Source organism: Rhineura floridana, chromosome 6 (genome assembly GCF_030035675.1).
Source record: "Rhineura floridana isolate rRhiFlo1 chromosome 6, rRhiFlo1.hap2, whole genome shotgun sequence".
NCBI lineage: Eukaryota > Metazoa > Chordata > Lepidosauria > Squamata > Rhineuridae > Rhineura > Rhineura floridana.
Genome location: NC_084485.1, coordinates 85,487,202 through 85,506,451, shown reverse-complemented (window position 1 = coordinate 85,506,451; position 19,250 = coordinate 85,487,202). Strand labels below are relative to the sequence as shown.

The following is a 19,250-nucleotide window of genomic DNA, read 5'->3' as shown; positions in this document are numbered from 1 at the left end:
ACACAGAGGTGGCGAGCAGAAGACAATGTGCCCAGTTCCGAGACTCTTCTTGCCGATGTAATCGCAATCAGGAACAGGACCTTGAAAGACAACATACGTAAAGGCACAGTCCTGAGTGGCTCAAACGGAGGACGTTGTAAGGCCTGCAGAACCTTTGACAAACTCCATGATGGAAAACGGTGAACTACAGCAGGTGATCGTAAAGCAGTGCCTCTAAGGAAGCGTTTGATAAACGGATGTGATGCAATAGGTTTATCAGTGGAAGATACTGAAAGAATGGACGACAGAGTGGACGCATGTCGACGCAATGTGTTGGGTCTAAGTCCCAACATGAGGCCCCTATGAAGATATTGTAGCACTTGTAGTACTGTAGCCTTGGAAGGATCAATGTGCTGGGACTGACACCACCTAGAGAACGCTACCCACGTATGTTGGTATATACGAGTGGTGGATGGTCTTCTCGAGGCCAAAATAATGTCTATAATAGTGTCTGACAGGCCAGCCGATCTCAAATGTCCCCGTTCAAAAGCCACGCTGTTAGGTTGAGCCACTTGGGGTCCTGATGACAGACTGGACCTTGTGATAAGAGATCTGGCCTGACTGGAAGTGGCCAGGGATCCATCACCGACATTGCAAGGAGATCCGAGAACCACGGTCGACGGGGCCAAAATGGTGCTATCAGTATCAGCTGTGCCCTCTCGCGACGTGCCTTCCGCAAGGTTTTGGCTAGTAGGGGTATTGGAGGGAAGTCGTATAGTAGTCCCTCTGGCCACGGCAGTGACAGCGCATTCACCGCTTCCGCTGTCGTGTCCAGGTATCGAGCAAAGTACCTGGGTAGTTGACAATTGCGACTGGAAGCAAACAGGTCGACTGAGAAGGGGCCGAATCGACGCTGGAGAAGGTGGAACACAGTCGGATGAAGTTTCCATTCTCCCGGAAAGACTTGTTGTCTGCTTAGCGAATCTGCCGTGACATTCCAAATCCCTCTGAGATGTTCTGCTTTGAGGGATTGCAGATGCTGTTCTGCCCAGTCGAATATGAGGGAAGCTAGGTTCTGTAAAGGTCTGGACCTGGTGCCTCCCTGTCTGTTTAAATGAGATTTGGCACATGTGTTGTCCGTTCGAATGAGGACATGGTCCAAGTGGAAGAGAGACTGAAAATGAAGCAGAGCTAAGTGGACAGCCTTTAGCTCCAGCCAGTTGATGTTTTGAGCTTGCTCTGCTGTGTCCCAAACTCCTTGGATGAACTGGGAGTTGCAATGGGCTCCCCAACCAAGGAGACTGGCATCAGTGGTGATGACAGTCCGGTGGGGTTCTCTGAACAGAGTGCCTTGGGTGAGATGTTGTACCCTTGTCCACCAGCGGAATGATAAGCGCAGTGTGGGACTCAGGGGGATTACTCGATGGTTTGAGTTGGCAATATCGTGTTGGAATGGCAACAGGGCCCACTGTAGCTGGCGAGTATGTGCCCGCGCCCATGGCACAATATGGATGGTGGACACCAACATTCCGAGAACCCTGGCTAAAAGCATGACGTCTGCAGATGTTTTGTGCATCAGAGACCTTGTGATGTCTGTGATAGCGGTGATGCGATCTGGGGACAGGAACACAGTCGCTTGCAGTGTGTCTAACATTGCCCCTAGATGCTGCAGGCGTTGGGTTGGTTGTAGATGGCTTTTGTCGAAGTTGACAAGCCAGCCGTGGTCCTGTAAGACATGGAGCATGAGCGTTAGATGACGATGAGTCAGCTCCCTAGACCTTGCCCGTATTAGAAGATCGTCCAGATAAGGGTAGATATGGACACCTTGAAGCCTGAGGTAAGCCACTAGGGTAAGTAGCACTTTGGTAAATACTCTCGGGGCAGACGAGAGTCCGAACGGCATTGCTCGGTATTGGAAGTGCTGGGAGCCAAAGGCAAAACGAAGAAATTTTCTGTGGTCTATGCAAATAGGGACATGGAGATACGCTTCCTTTAGATCGATAGAGGCAAGGAAGTCGCCTTCTTGCAGGCTGTCTGTAATGGAGTGGAGGGATTCCATTTTGAACCTGCGATACTTTACGAAATGGTTAATGAACTTGAGGTTCAAAACCGCCCTCCATGAGAGATCGCGTTTAGGCACAGCAAATAGGAGGGAATACACCCCTTCCGACCTCTCTGTAGTGGGGACTGTGACGCCCTTCCCTGGCTCTCCCTGTCAGGTTCCTACCTGCTCGTGGTTACTGCCTGTCACTAGGCACCACCAGGGACTCCACCAGTCCGGAATGTCCTTTTTTATGGTTTCTGTCCCCGCTCTAGCACAGATCTCTACAGATCCCCCTGCTAGGCAGCACCACGAGTCACGTCCTATAACCAGTATTTCCAGAGACTCTGCCTGAGTCTCTCTATCAGGTTACCTCTGTGACTGAGTGCTTAAGCTGTCCCCAATCCCTTTGATCTTTATATATAAAGCATATGATCCTGGTTTGCTCTGAATACTTGTGGTGTTATATTCTTCCCTTCACCGCTGCCACCAATTGTTACAGTTTCCCTTCAGCCTTGGTAAGCACCTTGCCCTCCCTTCTGGTCTGTATAACCCCAGCCAAGGATCAGGCCTTCGGTAAACCAAATATAGTTTTTATTAAATAACAGAGATAACAAGATTACTTTATAAAGGCACATAAGCATATGGTTTCATCTATTTCTGGTACTTGTCTTAGTATTAATCCGAACTCCATACTCTCCTCACATCCACCAACTCTCCGCACAATCTCCTCTCAAAAACCCACGAAAACAACCCACTCACGTCCACCCAGATTTAACTGTCATCCTTCCATTTATACTCTCAGCCATTCTAAACACTCAGCCAATTATCCAGCATTCTACTGCCCATTTACTCCCCCCTCCTCTTTCATTCCACTTACCATGTATCTCCTATACAAACAGCACTTACCATATATACATTAATACAGGAACATCACAGGGACTGGCTCTATCGCCTCTATGTCCAAAAGGTGATGTATCACAGTCTGCATGATGCAGTGCCTGTCTAGTGCCCTGGGACAAGGGGAGGGGTGAAACTTGTTTGGAGGTATTGCCCAAAACTCAATTGCATATCCATAATGAAAAAGGTCTCTGATCCATGGGACCTGAGTCAGGGGTAGCCAACGTTCGGCAAATAGGTGCAATCTGCCCCCAACTGGTATTGCATTAGTATTGTCTGCGTTGGCGAGACCCTCCCCTGTATGAGGACGTTGAGTAGCCTCTGCGGCCCTGGTACTGACCTCTACTGGGGAAACGTCTATTCCAGCCTCCTCTGGTGGAGCGGAAATCAGATACTGAGAAATCGCGGCCTCGTCCCCAGGGCCGCGTTCCCCGAAAGGGCTGAGACGTGCGATATGAAGCGAAACGCCTAAAGGGTCTACGCTCGACGTTTTTGACGGTGGCCAAGACAGGCTTCCGAGTGTCCTTAGGGTCGACAAGCACTGCCCTTAATGCCTCCTCCCCAAAAAGTAATGAGCCTGCATAAGGTGCTCATGAAAGATTAACTCTGGCAGTAAAGTCAGCCTGCCAGTGATGAAGCCAGAGGGTCCGTCTGGCAACGATCTGAGCCGCCAGGGCGCGTGCTGCTAGTTGATTCGCGTCCAAGGTGGCATCGGCCACAAAAGCAGCTGTTTTACGCAATTTTAGTAGCGATCTGCGCAGGGAGGCAGGATCCGGATTGTGGTCCTCGATGAGGTCGTCTAACCACATCATCGCTGCCCTGGTGAAAATAGAGGCTGACGTGGATGCACGCATAGAAAAGGCAATGGCCTCATGGGTCTTGTGTAAAGCAAAGTCCAGTCTGCATTCAGTGGCATCCTTTAGATGAGAGTCCCCTTGCCGTGGCAAGAGGGACCTGAAAACTAAACTGGAGATAGGCTCGTCAATGCTAGGTACAGCCAGTCTGGTAGAGAAGTCCGGGGCCAAAGGATAAAGCCTGTCCGCAATGTTATTAAATTGGCGTGCCTGTAGGGGGTGGGACCATTCGTCCTTGGCCAGTTTAGCGATGGGGTCTGGCACAGGGAGAGTTTTCTGCTGGCGTGGGGGATTTCAAGACCCTGGCTCCCTTTAAAGCGGGAGTGGCAGCTGCAGTTGGAGTAAATTGAAGACCAAGGGTGTTCAAAACTCTGCACACCAGGGGCTGGTAATCTGAAGCGTCGAAGAGGCGATATGAAGTATCCTGTTCAGGTTCCGAATGGTCACTCCACTCATCTCCTTGGTCTTGCAGCGCGAATGCGGACTGTTCATCAAAGGAGGCGTCATCAACGAACCTGCCCCTGGCAACGTCAAACGGGTCTGGAGAACCTGATGGGTTTGTCTCGCTGTGTACAAGTTGTACCCCTCTATGTTGATGGGTAGCGGGAACTTGTGAAGATGATTGCCTCTGAGCAAAAAAGGACAGCATGCCCTGAAGTTGTGTAATGAAGTCGTTGGACAGCTGTAGTCCCGGAGATGTACATGGTTGCTCTTGGATAGGCGGGACTGCAGACAGCCCCACAGATAGTGAAGAAGAGCAAGCTCCGGATTGGCTGACCGTTGGCTGTACAGGAAATCCAGGAAAGTCCTCCTCATCAGAGGAAGCAGCCAGAGAATGAAAGAGAGTAGTTAACTGTGCATGATTGGACTCCTCTGGAACTGGAACAGAGACATAGCAGGGCCACTTGATTGTGCAGTGGCTAAGATGTTTGGTTTTGGCAACCGCTTTTGAGTGCTTATGTTTGACCGCCTTAGGGGTTTTAGGCTTGGTCATCTGGCTTGTCACTAGCTGTTGTTTCGGCTTGGTTGCTTGGGTTGTCTCTGGCTTTTCTGCCATCATATAGATATTAAGGGTAGCTGTACACAGCACACGACTGGGGCAGAATGCACAGACCCGGACAGGCGCAGTACACGGCACACGACTGGGGCAGACTGTACTGGCAGATGGCAAAGTACACTGCCACGATGGGGCAGAATGTACACTATGAACAGTCTTAGAACAGGCACAGTACACGGCACACGACTGGGGCAGAATGCACTGGCTGATGGTAGGTACACTGTCACGATGGGTCAGAATGTACACTGAAGTACAAGGTAATATTGCACAGGTTTGCACAGTATCAAAAGCTTTGGTGCACAGTCAGTGAAGTATTAGCAGTGTTGCAGCAAAAAGAGTCTTTATACTGGTGCAGATAAGCACAGTAACTCAATAGTAGTCAGAGGCAGTTGTAGAGACTGGTTTAGTAAAGGAACTTCCTATCTGCAGCACATAGACAGGGAGTTGATCACACACAGGGAACTGACAGAAAACTGTATTGCGCTAATCCCAGCTCGTGAGAGGAAAAAAAACCCTTTGCAATGCTAATGGACTCTCAGAGAGAACGGGAAAAAACGGCCATTAAAATGGCGCCCGTAGAAAGAGCGGGAAAACTGAACAAGAATGGCGTTTACTGGCGTTTACTTTGTCCAGCAACAACTATTGGAAAACGCAATGAGCAATGGTGGTTAGGAATTTTAACTGTAAAAAGAGAGAGAGCCGCCATGGTAGTTAAACGGCGGCGGGACTGAAAAAACGTAACCGCGGCTGGTGGAATTAGGCTAGAAAAAACGCCAGAAAGAAGGCAGTACAGCCTGCGAGCTCCCGAGGTCAAAGAAAAATCGGCCAACAGGCCAACCGCAGCAGCGGTCTAAGAGGCTGCCTAGGCTAGGAGCAAAGCACCAAACAAGAGGAGCCGCCAAAAGGGGAAGGCAAAGAGCCGCAGACACAGGCTCCTGACGGGCGAATGAAGCGCCGCCCGTAAAAATGAACGACGAAGGGAGCCGCAGCCGCAGGCTCCCGATCGTCAGGGCACAAAGGGGAAAACAGCAAAAGGGACCGGAGAAAATCAAGTACGAAAGAAGCCGCAGCCGCAGGCTCCTAATCGTCAGGGCACAAAAGGAGGATCGGTAGAAAAAAGGGGGGGGCGGAGGCTGCCGCCGCAGCTCCTGGCCCCGCTGAGGAGAGAGACCGCAGCCGCGGTCTCTGTAGCTTGGGAGTAAAAAACACACACCTGGGCAAGGGGGGTTAACGAGAAATTGACAAGGAAATTGACACACAAACCGTGGTAAGAGATGAGACAGAGGGAAGGAACGAGATGAAAGAACGTACACAAAACTCCAACCTCTATCACACAAAGAGAAAAACTTATCTAGTCACTAGCTAAAGATCTTGCACGGACGAAGGCAAGAATGAACTGGGGAGTGGGAGGGGCTTGACGCCCTAGTCTTGACTTCAGAAACATTCTTGCCTTCTGACGATAGCACGAGCTATAATCCAACATGATGGCATTCCTCCTATGGAAAATAAACACAGCAGTAAGTCACAAAAAGCTTGATTACCTTATTTCCTAAACACCTTTTAGAATAAAAAGTATTTGCCATCTGCTGAGAAGCTAGAAGGGAAGATGTCTGCATATACTTGTTATTCAGGTACCTTGTCTAGCACACCTGTCTTCTGCTTGACGCACATGCTATTTTAGTATCTTTAGCCCGATATGTGGTAATTATGGTCAGGATCTGGATGGAATCCTGAATCATTATTAAGCGATTAATTAGAAAATATGCCTAAGCAGTTTATAAAGAGAACAAACAGGAAGATTCAGAAGAGACAAAAGAAAGTATTCTTCACACAGCGCAGTTAACCTATGGAATTCACTCCCACAAGAGGTAGTGATGGCTACCAACTTTGATGGTTTTAAAATATTAGACAAATTCAGGAGTAAGACTCTTAATGGTTATTTTCACCATCAGAAGCAGTATACCCCTGCATACCAGTTGCCGAGAATCCTAAGTGGGGAGTGTACCTTGGCATTGAGGTTCTGCTTGTGGGCTGTCCTGAGGCAACTGAGAACAAGATGGACTCTTTTTATGGTTCTAGATTCCTTCCATAATGGCTTACTGTTTAATAGATACAATACACAAGAAGGGACAGAGAGAGAAGAAAATAAGCATTTGGATATCTACTGTTTTATAATGCGTAAGTGGAACACCTGCTGTTGGAGATGGAACATAACATGGAAATGGAAATTAGGCACATTTTTTCTTACAGGGCAACCAGTCTCCAGCATTTATCTTCACAAACTGCTTTCCCTATTTGGTGATATCTTGCAAATTTGCACACTAGGTTTGCCTCCATTTAATGTTATTCTGTCCCTGATTTCATCCATGCTTATCTGCTCATAGTTTGTATTTAACTTGTATTTCTCTCCTCTTCTCCCCTCCCAAATTAGGAAATCACAGGCTTGTTGCCCTGGCAGACATTTTTTCTGAAGATTCATCCTCATCCATCTGTCATCTGGATGTAAGGTATGTTTCATTTCCCTTGAATAGAGATCCTCCTTATGCAATCATATTGAAAACCCAACTCCAGGTGCTAATAGGTCATCTGAATCTAGCCAGTGTGTCCTAGATTCAAAGACCAGATGCTAGTGCCTTTGTTGCCCCCTATTATTGTAGACCTCAAGTGCAACCCTACACAACTTTAGTCAGACATAAAGGCCTCTGACCTCAGGGGGGCTTTCTCTCTTTCCAGTGTGTGTAGGCTTCTAGCACCTGGCTGTAGCTTTGTGTCTTTTAATGCAAACAGTTTATTATGCCACACTTGTCATTATATAACCTCAAATATATTTTAATGCTTTCATATTATGAACAGAGCACTTTGAGGATCAACATAAAAACTCTTAGGATTTAAACAGGTGCTTAGGTAATCCCCTCTTTGAAAATTTATGGATCTTACATGTGTTTTTCATCCTGAAAAGGGTGAGGCACATTTGACTGCCCCAGTAGAGTGATCCCACAATACTAGAAAAATGTTGAGAAACTCTCTGCTAGTTTGAAGATTATCCATGGTTTCAGGTACCTCTGCCGTAGAAGCACACAATTTTATTGTAAAGAATAAGCACAACAGGAGTTATCCTCTGGTACACCAGTTACACAATTTTGTGTTGTTTGGGAGCTTAGAAGTTAGATAACAACCTTTGTTTACTTAACTAAAAAAAAGCACATCTGAGATAAAATGTAAGGTATGGATTAAATCCTATTATCAAAGCCAAAGCTTAAAGACTACTGAAATTGGGAGAGACAATAGTAGCTCTTCTCCTTTCTAGCATGAAAACTGGGCTTTTGTGGTCTCCTGGCCATACAGTTAAAAGTTATCTTCCTTTTGTTGATGTTGTTCGCTGGTCTGACTAAAGCCTTTAGGCGTAAGTTAACAGTTGTTAGTGTTGTATGTTCCAAACACTCAAGTTACATCTCAGTCTAAGGAGCAGGACCACTCCTGTCCTTATATATCGTACGTCTGCTTTTCCTATTGCACATAGTTATGTGAAACCAAGTGCTTTCTAAGCATAGTCACTATGATGGGAAGAACCACTTTTTTCCCCTACAGCTCCAACTGTATCAAACCTGATGGACTCCTGGAGTTTGCCAAGAAGCTGGAGAATTACATAGCCCAACGTGGAGAACAAATCAAGTTTATCAAGCTGTGCCTGTATCAGAACTGGCTGGACCAAGATACTGTAACTGCTCAAGAGGCTCTTTGGCGGCTAAAAGCTATGTGCAGTGTAGTCAGTGACACATGGGACTCATCTCAGGCCTTTGCCGACTATATCAGTGTGATGTGATGTGCACTTATGGGACAATATCTTCTAATAAAGCTGGCTAGTTAATTTACTAGGATTCAGCTTTCCTGCTTTTGTCCTAGACTGGTGCAATTAGAGCTGGGCTTATTTTTTTGTAAGTAAGCATATTTTTATAGTCAGTATTACTTTAGGGAAAATAGTAAGAACAGAACTTTCAAACAGCTAGAGTGACTTATTATGGGGAATGTAATGGTTGCAGTAAATTGGTGGTACTATAAAAAGGAAAGTAGTTGTTGCAAGAGTACCTTAGGCTGCAGTCCGATGAAGGTCCTTTTGAATTCAGTAGGACTTACTTCTGAGTAGACATGAACAGGATTACATTGTTAGTTACTACTAGTTAAATTTCCCCCAGGTACTTCTAGTACTTTATTAGCATTTAGAACGTTTCTCCCTCTACAGAAACATAAAGCTTTCAGTCATACCTAAGTATGCACTGTTTTATAGACTTCATACGTTAGGAAAAAACAAGATTTCCAAAATGATTATATGGGATAGTAATATCTGTTCAGGCCTCATTTCTAGATTCCTCCAAAAGTGGCATTGTCAAAATGAGTGATTTGAGGGTATTTCGCTAAGCCCTCTTGTTTTCTCAGACTTCATGATACCAGGGGCTTTCTAGCACTGATCAGAGGACAAGTGTTAAAAGCCAAAAAGTTCTTAAGAAATAATTCTTGATATTTGTAAGAGAATTATTAAATACCTGCTTGTCCAATGCTATTTGACCAAGTGATTTGGCCCACCGTTTTTGTAAAGGTAGTCTTCAAACACCAAAGAGGAAATATAATTCTTCCAATGCATTAAAGAAAAAAGTGCTACCTCAGTGTTGCAGATTAAGACAACAGATGTATCAATATAAAAAATCTGCTTTCTTAAGAGATAGCTTGAGTTTCAGAAGATCAGTCCAAACAAAGGTCATAGTATCCCCCGTTGTTCCTCATGAGAATGATGATGGAAGGTAAAGGTGACAGCAGCATCCCAGGCTGCCTTGAGGACTGTGTCCTGGAGTCCACGTTTTTCAGCACAATGGTTCCACTGGGATAAATCAGAAGTGCAGTCAGAGCCCTCTGGAGGCGGTCTGACTTGATGGCCATTCACACAGCGACAACACTTGATCCTGCAATGAAGAGTGCATTGTGCTAAAAACAACCAGAAGCTCTACATAACTTACCTCCAGGCTTTCATATCTGAGCTAAAGTGCTTGCCATTTTAAAGATTCAAACCAAAAATAATATAGATTGGAAGCATGTTCTATTTTACAAGGTGAAATGAACAAGGAAAATGCATACATGATACCATTAGAGGTCTGTGTAAGCAAAAGCTGAATCTGTACTAGAAATTCAGATTAAAACATCAATTTCTTCTATCTTTCCAGGTACAGTAGGGCCCCACTCATACATTCCAGACGCCCCACTGTAAAGCGAAAACCGCTGTAAAGCGAAACTAATTGAATAGAATGGTGCGCAATGCCCGAAAACCACCATAAAAGCGGAACGCCGTATGAGTGGGACTTTAGTCTAATTGCGTCTAATTGAGACTGCTGTATTAGCGAATCGCTGTAAAGCGAAGTGCCGTAAAGTGGGGCCCTACTGTATATAAGGCAGTGTAATATTTTTATTACCCATCCTTTACCACAGCATCCATGGGTAGATTACAAGCATATAATCATACAATATTAAAATCCAATAAAACTATTTGAAACAAACCAAAGAATGTACACTTTCAATCTGCATGGGTGCCAGAATAATGGATCACATTAGCCTATGTCTGCCTGAGATTCACATCTTGGACTTGACATTTCTATAGGCGGCTGCACATGTGGAGTCCCAACAGACACAGGCACATTTGTGTATTGCAAGGCTTGAAGTATGCAGGTCACAAGATGATTAGCCCACACATATTAGGCCATATCCAAATGTTAAGCCTAGTACATAGGTAGGACCAGGGTAGGCTGACATGCTGCATGTACAGATGGAACATTTGTATAGTTTCTCATCTTGTTCTTAGAGAACCAACTACACATACATTCTTCACCTATGCCTCACAACCCCTGCACATACTGTGAAGCAACTACCCGTTACCCCAGGCCTTTCCAATACCTACTTGTCATGGGTATCACTTGTGGTGGTCTCATTGAGTGTAAAAAGCTCCTTCAGGTCCCCAAGAGAGAAGTGTCTTTCCACATCCTGTTCCTCATCTACTACACAGCTGCTGAGAGCCTTCTTGTGGGTCTGCCGCTGGAAGATCTTTTCCTCAATTGTCCCTGTCTAAAAGGAGACAAAATTAAGGCTGGCATTTAACTTTTGGAAAGATCTGAAGATCCTTAGAAGCAGTACATCTTCTTTAGCCAGAACCTGATTGCCATATTCCAATTGCCTCCTTATGCATGTAACTGAGATCTTGATCAAGAGTGAAGGATAACATCAACCATTCCTCACCTTGTTCTCTTCCCTAAAATCTGCTCTCCAAACACCAACTCAGTATAGCCCTGTTCAGCTTGTAAGCAAGGAATAGAAGGCTCTGAAATTTGGCTAAACACTTTACATCTGTAGAGGAAAAAATGCTAACCTGTCAAATTGGGTGTTATTTATTAGCTAGAGTTAGGCCACTTTTATTCTGTTTCAATCTGTATTTTTACCTACTTTAAGCCCTTGCCATAAAGTGCTACATGCTTCAACTCCTGGTTGAAAGGTGGGGGCCAGGACAAATCATGCACAAGCAGTTGAGAATTTAGTTGCTTCCCTTCCTTCTCAGGCAACTGCAGCAAAATGTTGGTCCTAACTACTGATCCTGAGGGGGATCCTTCCCACACTTGGATCTACCTCTAACACAAATAAGGGGTGTAAATCAATAACATTTACATCTTGGAGAACTTCCTGTGTTTATGACCTGATGAAGTTTTAGCCAGTTCTACAGTACTGTGTATGTCCACTATCACAACACAATGGTAAAAAAACACCAGGCTCCACCATTGCCAATCTGAAACACTAATGGTTTTAACTCACTACAACATCAGCTGCCCTTGTACTCAGAAATTGGATATTTGTTGCAACAGAATTGGACTTCACCATCTATATTCTATGATGTGGACAGTAGCAAACGGTTGCAGAATCCAGCTCAAGTCTTACCGAAAGCAGTCGATAGATATAACAAGTTTTCTTCTGGCCATCTCTCCATACACGGGCCATGGCTTGTTCATCATTGGCGGGATTCCAGTCTGGGTCAAACATGACAAGTCTGTTTGCTCCAATCAAATTTAAGCCACAACCACCAGCTTTGCTACTCAGCATGAAAATGAATTCAGGGTTCTGGGGAACCAGAGAAATTAAAAGTAAGTGTCACTGCTGAATCAATAGGTCATTTATGCAGAAACACTTAAAATTAATTGCCATGTTTTTATCTTAAATGCAGAACAAACACAGATGTTCCACAATAAGGCATAAATCTTTCAATCTAAACACATTGGGCTCTTCCTACATTGTAGTGAAGATAATTAAAACCTGGACTCCCACGTATACGTAGCCAAAGATGATTGATACTACTTGGCTGTGTAAGCTCCAGCCAGTGATACATGAAAGCTAATAATTAAGACTGAAGGCTTACTACCACTGATGGAAAACTAGAGGGATAATCTAAACAGAGTTATATACACAGCATTCCTCCTATCTCCAGATAACCTTCCTCTCTTTCTGTTTTAATCATGCTTTGTTTCCTTAAATCCAGAGGACCAGACAAAAATTGTTCTCAACTTTTTTGGGGAGGGGAAAAGTACATCACTAACCAAAGAAGCAATCATACCCCAAAGTATATAGCTATATCACCACTAAAGTTACAACTCCATTTGTGTACAAGTCATGAAAACTCATGCTGAAAATACTTTCCCATTACAATTATACTGTGTTTTAGCCAACATCTGTTTCAAGCAGAGGTACAGCTTTTGGCCTAAATTGTTAATATACATGAGACCAAAGACTTTTTGAATGTAATATTACATTGTAACCTTTTCTGCCCTGGTTTGTAGGATGAAGCTTGCAGCCTTTCCCAACTAGTGGGCCACCAGATGTTGTTGGACCACAACTCCCATCAGCCTCAGCCAGCATTGCCAATGGTCAGGAAAGATGGGAATTGTGGTCCAACAACATCTGGTGGCCCACTAGTTGGGAAACGCTGGCCTAGAAGCTTTACTTACAGAAAGGCTGTTGAAACGCTCCACAATCTTTGCTCTCTTTTTAATGGACATTGTGCCATCCAGACGGACATACAAGTACCTGTCAGAGAAACAGGACAAATTAAGAGCATGATACCAATATGTGCTTTTAAATAAGCTGTGGTTTTACCTTCTTAAACATAAGATAGTTCTACAAGTGAATTTACTATCAGGTTTGTTTTTTTCAGTAAAGTTTTAGAACCATTTTACAGAGATGTCAGACCAATTGAGTTTCTCCTCTCCAAAAGAAAAATTCCTCTTAGATTCTCCCTCACTCATGTCTAAGTCATTATACCTTCTAGTTCTGCAGAGTTTCTCAAAGAGGTCCAGTGTCTGAGTATAATTAGAGACGAGGACTACTTTATCATTACTGGTGCTCCTCGTAACTGCCAGAATGTAGTCCAAAACCAGCATCTTTCCTGAATGAAAAAAACAACAGTAAGTACAAATACTATATACAATGTTGAGAAATCAATTCCCAATGTAATCTGCACACCAATATATAGATACTTTTTGCAGGAACATTTACCTGAGAGCTGAGGTTCTAAGGACTTAGTGCTATAGCCAGAAGGAAACAACTGCAGAGCACCCGCAAACCCTTCCTCCTCCTCCACACACTTCTCATAGATCAGGGCAGGATCTAGAGAAAAAAATTAAGAGCCATTACACAGAACTGGAGTTAGCAAGCTTCCCATTTAACAAGGCAGAAGGATCAGCCTTAGTGTGATGGAAACTGTTTCCTTACAGTGTCATCATTTTAGCTTCTAGTGATAGTTCTGGTTTAATTTTTTCTTTTTTTTTCAACAAAAAATGAAATTATTATTTCATAATTTGTTCTAACACCCAATTATTTGTGTTTTTCACAGTCCATGGTATCCTCCAACACCACATTTCAAATGAGTTGATTTTTCTCTTACCCACTTTTTTCACTGTCTTTCACATCCGTACATAAAAATCAGGAATTTCATGTTCTGAATGATCCTGACTTTAGTGTTCAGTGATACATCTTTGCATTTGAGGACCTCTTCTAGTTCTCTCATAGCAGCCCTCCCCTGTCCTAGCCTTCTTCTGAATTCCTGACTATTGTCTCCATTTTGGTTAATGACTGTGCCAAGGTACAGATAATCCTCAACAAGTTCAATGTCCTCATTGTCAACTTTAAAGTTACATAACTCTTCTGTTGTCATTACTTTAGTCTTCTTGACGTTCAGCTGTAGTCCTGCTTTTGTGCTTTCCTCTTTAACTTCTTGTCCTGTATTTAATATGCAATGGTCTGACAACTATGATTTTACATTTGACAGTATAAAATCACTAACTGTTTTGTAGAGCAGGTATGGGGAACCTGTGGTCCTCAACTCCCATCATCCCTGATCATTAGTCATGCCACTTAGAGATTACAAGAGAAGTCCAACCACAGTAGGATGACCACGTGTTTCCCACCCTTGATTTAGAGCATTTCTCTGGTAATAAATCATCACACAATTTTATATTCTTTTCATACCCTTCTGAATACAGACTTGCCTGTTCCATAGCCGAGCAGGGTTTTGAACCTGTATCTTCTCATTCATCCAGACCCAGCAGTACCCCCTGTTCCATACTGGCCCAAATACTGCTAGCTTATCTAGTTGTCTTGGCATTTGAGGATGCCTTAATTTCTCATATAAACCCAAACTATGCATTCCCAATTTAAAAGACAGCACAAGAGAGCATTTAGGCATGAGTATGCCTAAAGGTTTTAAATTCATAGTCACATTATGCAATAGAAAAGTGCATTAATTATGAAATCGCTAAGATTCAAAAGAGCCAGTGTGGTGCAGTGGTTAAAGTGTTGGACTTCGACCTGGGAGACCAGGGTTCGAATCCCCACATAGCCATGAAGCTCACTGGGTGACCTTGGGCCAGTCGCTGCCTCTCAGCCTCATGAAAACCCTATTCATAGGGTCGCCATAAGTCGGAATCGACTTGAAGGCAGTACATTTTTTTTTTAAGATTCAAAACATAATATATTTCTAAAACCGTCCAAAAGCTAAGATGGTATGAAAAGCCATATATTACCCTGTAACTATGCCAATATAATATAAGCAAAAAGCCTGTTTCCCACAGCCGTATTCAGTGCCTAGAAGGCCAGGCACCAGCCCAAGCACACCTTGTCCTCAGAGAACAAGGAAAACACACCATTAGGAAAGACCACATGTGCAGAAGGGGGCACTACAGTCCCACCCATTAAATACAGAAAATCTTCAAGTAGAAAAAGTCTGTCTGTCCCCCCCAGAACATGAAGCAAAATGCAAGGGCTTATGAAAAACCAGTAAAAGCAATGGAAGGCATGAAATATGTCATATGCCCCAATCTGTAAAACTCTATCTTTGTCAAGCAACAAAAGCAGATTAGCTTTTAAACTGGGGAGTTCCAAGAAGGCAGCTTTGGTTGTAGCTTAAATGACTGACAAGGACAGTATACAAAAATATTCCCAGTCCTTTCCAAGAACATGCTTCTGTTATGCTTGCACAAAGGTCTAAGCATAATAGTGCAGCAACATCACTTTCCCCAATACAAAGTCAGAAACTATAAACCTGTTATTTCTCTATCCTTCAGATCAAAAACACCTATGTCCTGGAATTTGGGGGCAAAATTGTGAACCCTAATTTACTTTTGATACTTTTTTTTAACAACTGTCAAGCACAGTCACTGCTTTGGAATACTGTACAGCCCTACTACATGTTCTGGGTCCTTGAGACACAACATAGTATAAACAAACTGACAGAATGGCTTACGATTACAGAGTTTCTTCAGTGATGTGATTGAGGAAAGAGATGAAACACTAATCTTTCCCTCCTTTAGTTCTTCAGCTGGCTTTGCTTGCTTCAGGAAGCGTTTGTACAGCTCTGCCTGAAGGGGAGTCAGCCTAAAGTGAAACAAGATACTGATCATGTTATGATCACTGAGCAGATGACCATGATAAAAAAACCCTACCTTATATTCATAATGGAATTGTTTAGGTCCCAAACGAATACATAATGCATGACAGCTCAGAATGTTCCAAAGGATATATAACCTACTTCAGCTAACAAGCTTCCTGTTCTAAACTCAGGAGTACAAGAGGAGCTTATTTCTCATTAACTTGTGGAATGTAGGAGATCTGGGTAATGCCCTAGTCTTAAAATAAATCTATTCCCCAGTCTCTTAAATTAATATTTAAATTGATTGCTGCTGAGAAAGCCCCCTATGTTTACACATCTCCCCACTCGCTAAGTTGTTGCTTGCAACTCACTGCCTTAAAGGTATTACTTTTACAACTTAGCAAATGAAACTCAGTTAAACTGTGGAGTGTCTAACTCCTAACTCAGAGATATCACCCAACCTGTGCTCCTGCTGCTTCCAGTAGATGTCAATTCCCTGGGCCCAGATCTCACATTTCCTTGTGGATAATGAGCATACATCCAGCGTGATAATGATAGCTGGGATTGAGCCACTGCTGGCTATAGAGAGCAAGGAAAAGATGTAGAGGTATGTGGGGTTTTTAATGAAGAACAATTAAACAGACTATAGGTCCAAGTTCATTTTAGATTACAGCTGTCTGATGTGCTACCAATGAGTTCCGCAATCTGTGAACACATAAAGAATACTGAATGACATCTAAACCATGATAGACAAAGGCATCTGTTTTCTTGGCTTCATTGCAGAACATTTTATAAAGGGTACCAATATGCTTAGATAAAAAGCAACAAATGTTAAGCATTGTCATCACTGAGCAGAATGAGAGAGGCACTATTCTCCGACATCTTGAGTAGTATGGTTCTTTCATAACAGATTTGTGGCCAGCTTCATCACTGAATTAATTATGCTGACTTTTTTGCCTTTTGGGGAGGGAGGGATATTGCATATACAGTATCAATACTTCAATTTCTTTCTTTACACTGAGCGGACAATTGCCTAGGATCTCTATGCTTACATATTAAAATACAGTATGCACAACTTTAAAAATATATAGTAATTCCAATAACTACACAGAAATTATTAAGCTGATAAATAATGCAGTGGGATTTAAGATGGAAGTTAACTGGTCCTTAATCAAGGACAGAATGGAATATTTTGCCATGATAACATTACACTAAGTATAATACAGATCAAAAAGTTTCTAATGGCTCTTGCTTAGCAAGACAATAGTGAATCCACTGAAGTTCTCAGTTAAATGAAAAGTGTGTGCTTTATTTTACACATTGTCCTTTCATCTTGTACCTGCAGCATACCACCTGCTCAATTTTTACTGGAAGGTATTTGGAGAGAATATCTGAAGTCCTCCTTATAAGACATCTAGAAAATAACAAAATAAGGTTAATGCTGTTAGCAAGAACACCTAAGCTCATGACCATCTTTCAGCAGAATTGCTTCCTGATGTTAACAGTGAGATCTTTCAGATAACAGCCCTAGAGTCCTTGATCAGCACTATACCTTAAGAGACTGCCTGTTCAGGCAGGATCACAAAGAACAAAAGACTGAGTTCTGCCAATAGGTAAATATCCACTTTAGTATAAACCAACTTTCTCAATGAACCAGTCAAAACATTTGAGACAGCAAAGGCAGCAAACCAGCAACAAATAGTGTTACAAAGAAAAGGAAAAGGGGGACTAACTGTATATGACCCAAAATTATTGTTGGGTGATGACTTCAAGATGAATGGACTGCACTTTCTAAGCTTTGTCAGAGGCTATTGGGAAGTGTTTCTAGGGTCAAACTAGTTCTATCTAAACCAAGCATGACCTGAGGAGCTGGAACAAGGAAAATAGTCTTCTTAGGACAAAAGGAAAAATTCTGAACTTCACCTGTTGACAATGCTGATCAGCTCTTTAAGTCTCTCCTCTCCCTTGTGCCTTCCTGCTTCACTTGCATCTGCATCCCTGCCTTTCAGGATGGGAATTTCAAAGTGCTTTTTAAACTCTTGAGCTGTGCCTGTCCAAAAAAAGGGAAATTTAGATGATGAGTAATACTCCCATCTTTTTTCAACATTTTATTGAAAGCTTTGAATAAAATTAAGTGTTTCAAATATTTTTTCATTACATTCCTAACAAGGATTTTGATGCCCAGAAATATCTCTGAAGCCCAGTAAGTTTAGACAATAGATTTTTGCTGGATGAGACATGGCCTCAAAATTCATAAAGACATTGGAAATTTTAGAAATAAGCTTATACTGCCCTGGAAGCACCACCACTCCTGCCTCCAAGTTCCATCTGCTCTCACTTAATTAGAGATCCATCTATACAAAGGCTTTTAAGCACTAACAGAACCTTGATCGCTTTATAGATGCCTGAGGAAGCATACTCCTGGGCCAACCTTGTGAGGCCAGTGTATGACATAGCTGGAAATACTTACTCTGCTCCCAAAAGGAAACAAAAATGGGCTCTCAAGATGTCATTTGCGCCTTTTGAGAACAACAAAAGTAGCAAGACTTTGATTAGTCTTGGTCTTCCAATGAAATAGTTGACCTTGTTTCGAGGACCAGGTTTTACCATAACAATATATAAAACCATGTGTAGGCCAATTTGATGTACTTAGGTAGCCCACAACCATACTTCCCTACATCCAGCCATTATAGTGGGAAACTTAGAAACCTGTGCTGCCAACTTTAGATTATGCTATTTTTAAAAAAATGGTCCTACCAAGGATGCCTGAGTTGACAAAATGTACTAGACTGAAGTATTCAAGGAGGTCATTCTGAATGGGAGTTCCTGAGATGAGCACCCGTCGTTGCGTGTTCAAGCTATTGAGAGCTTGATACGTTTGATTGTCTGAGTTCTTCAGCCGGTGACCCTGAAAAATGAAATTATTGAACAGAAAATCACAAAGTGCTTGGACAGACAGAGTAACAGGATATATATTTACCTTCACAGTATCAGGATAGTGTACTTATCTTACAAACCTGAGGATGTGTTTAAACCTAACCATTGCAAAATTAAAAAATATATTACTATAGGTGCACACGTACTAGCAACTAACTACTGGAAGCAACAACAGCATCAGTACTGAATGAGAGGAGATGTGGTAAAGGATTCTGATGAACAAAATTAATTATACGAGATTATGGGACAGAACTAAATCTAATATAGATCCTCTGGGATATTGGTAACGCTTTATAAAATATTGAAATAGGCACATTAATTACAAAGAATAATCTTCAGGTATCATAATTTAAAAGTAAACACATGAGGGAGGAAGTAGGGACTAATATGGTTAGCTCCCGCACAGCAATTGCTATTCTACCACCTTCCAGCTGATGGACCAGGAAGCCTTTTGTACTCATGAAGACTCCTTGCACGTTTTTGAACGCTCAAAAATTATCATTCTAAAAATGTATATTCTAAATATTTCATTCCATG

At 42.8% G+C, this 19,250-nt stretch overlaps 2 protein-coding genes across 5 annotated transcripts in view; one reads left to right on the top strand and one right to left on the bottom strand.

Moving 5' to 3' along the window:
* Positions 1 to 9,384, top strand: part of LRRC41 (leucine rich repeat containing 41) — a 23,642-nt gene extending 14,258 nt beyond the window's left edge. For 3 of the 4 annotated variants that reach the window (XM_061632864.1, XM_061632863.1, XM_061632866.1), the window contains 2 exons: positions 7,263 to 7,338; positions 8,420 to 9,384. In XM_061632864.1, coding sequence (XP_061488848.1) covers positions 7,263 to 7,338; positions 8,420 to 8,654 — 311 coding nt within the window. In that variant the 3' untranslated portion in view covers positions 8,655 to 9,384. The remainder of the gene's footprint in view (positions 1 to 7,262; positions 7,339 to 8,419) is intronic. The other variant, XM_061632865.1, reaches the window with a different exon arrangement.
* The window catches only part of RAD54L (RAD54 like), a 23,900-nt gene continuing 12,410 nt past the window's right edge, over positions 7,761 to 19,250 (bottom strand). The window contains exons 9-18 of the mRNA XM_061632867.1: positions 18,534 to 18,684; positions 17,700 to 17,826; positions 17,116 to 17,190; positions 15,651 to 15,781; positions 13,406 to 13,516; positions 13,172 to 13,295; positions 12,859 to 12,937; positions 11,798 to 11,977; positions 10,773 to 10,936; positions 7,761 to 9,786 (exon numbers count right to left, since the gene is read on the bottom strand). Coding sequence (XP_061488851.1) covers positions 9,585 to 9,786; positions 10,773 to 10,936; positions 11,798 to 11,977; positions 12,859 to 12,937; positions 13,172 to 13,295; positions 13,406 to 13,516; positions 15,651 to 15,781; positions 17,116 to 17,190; positions 17,700 to 17,826; positions 18,534 to 18,684 — 1,344 coding nt within the window. The 3' untranslated portion in view covers positions 7,761 to 9,584. The remainder of the gene's footprint in view (positions 9,787 to 10,772; positions 10,937 to 11,797; positions 11,978 to 12,858; positions 12,938 to 13,171; positions 13,296 to 13,405; positions 13,517 to 15,650; positions 15,782 to 17,115; positions 17,191 to 17,699; positions 17,827 to 18,533; positions 18,685 to 19,250) is intronic.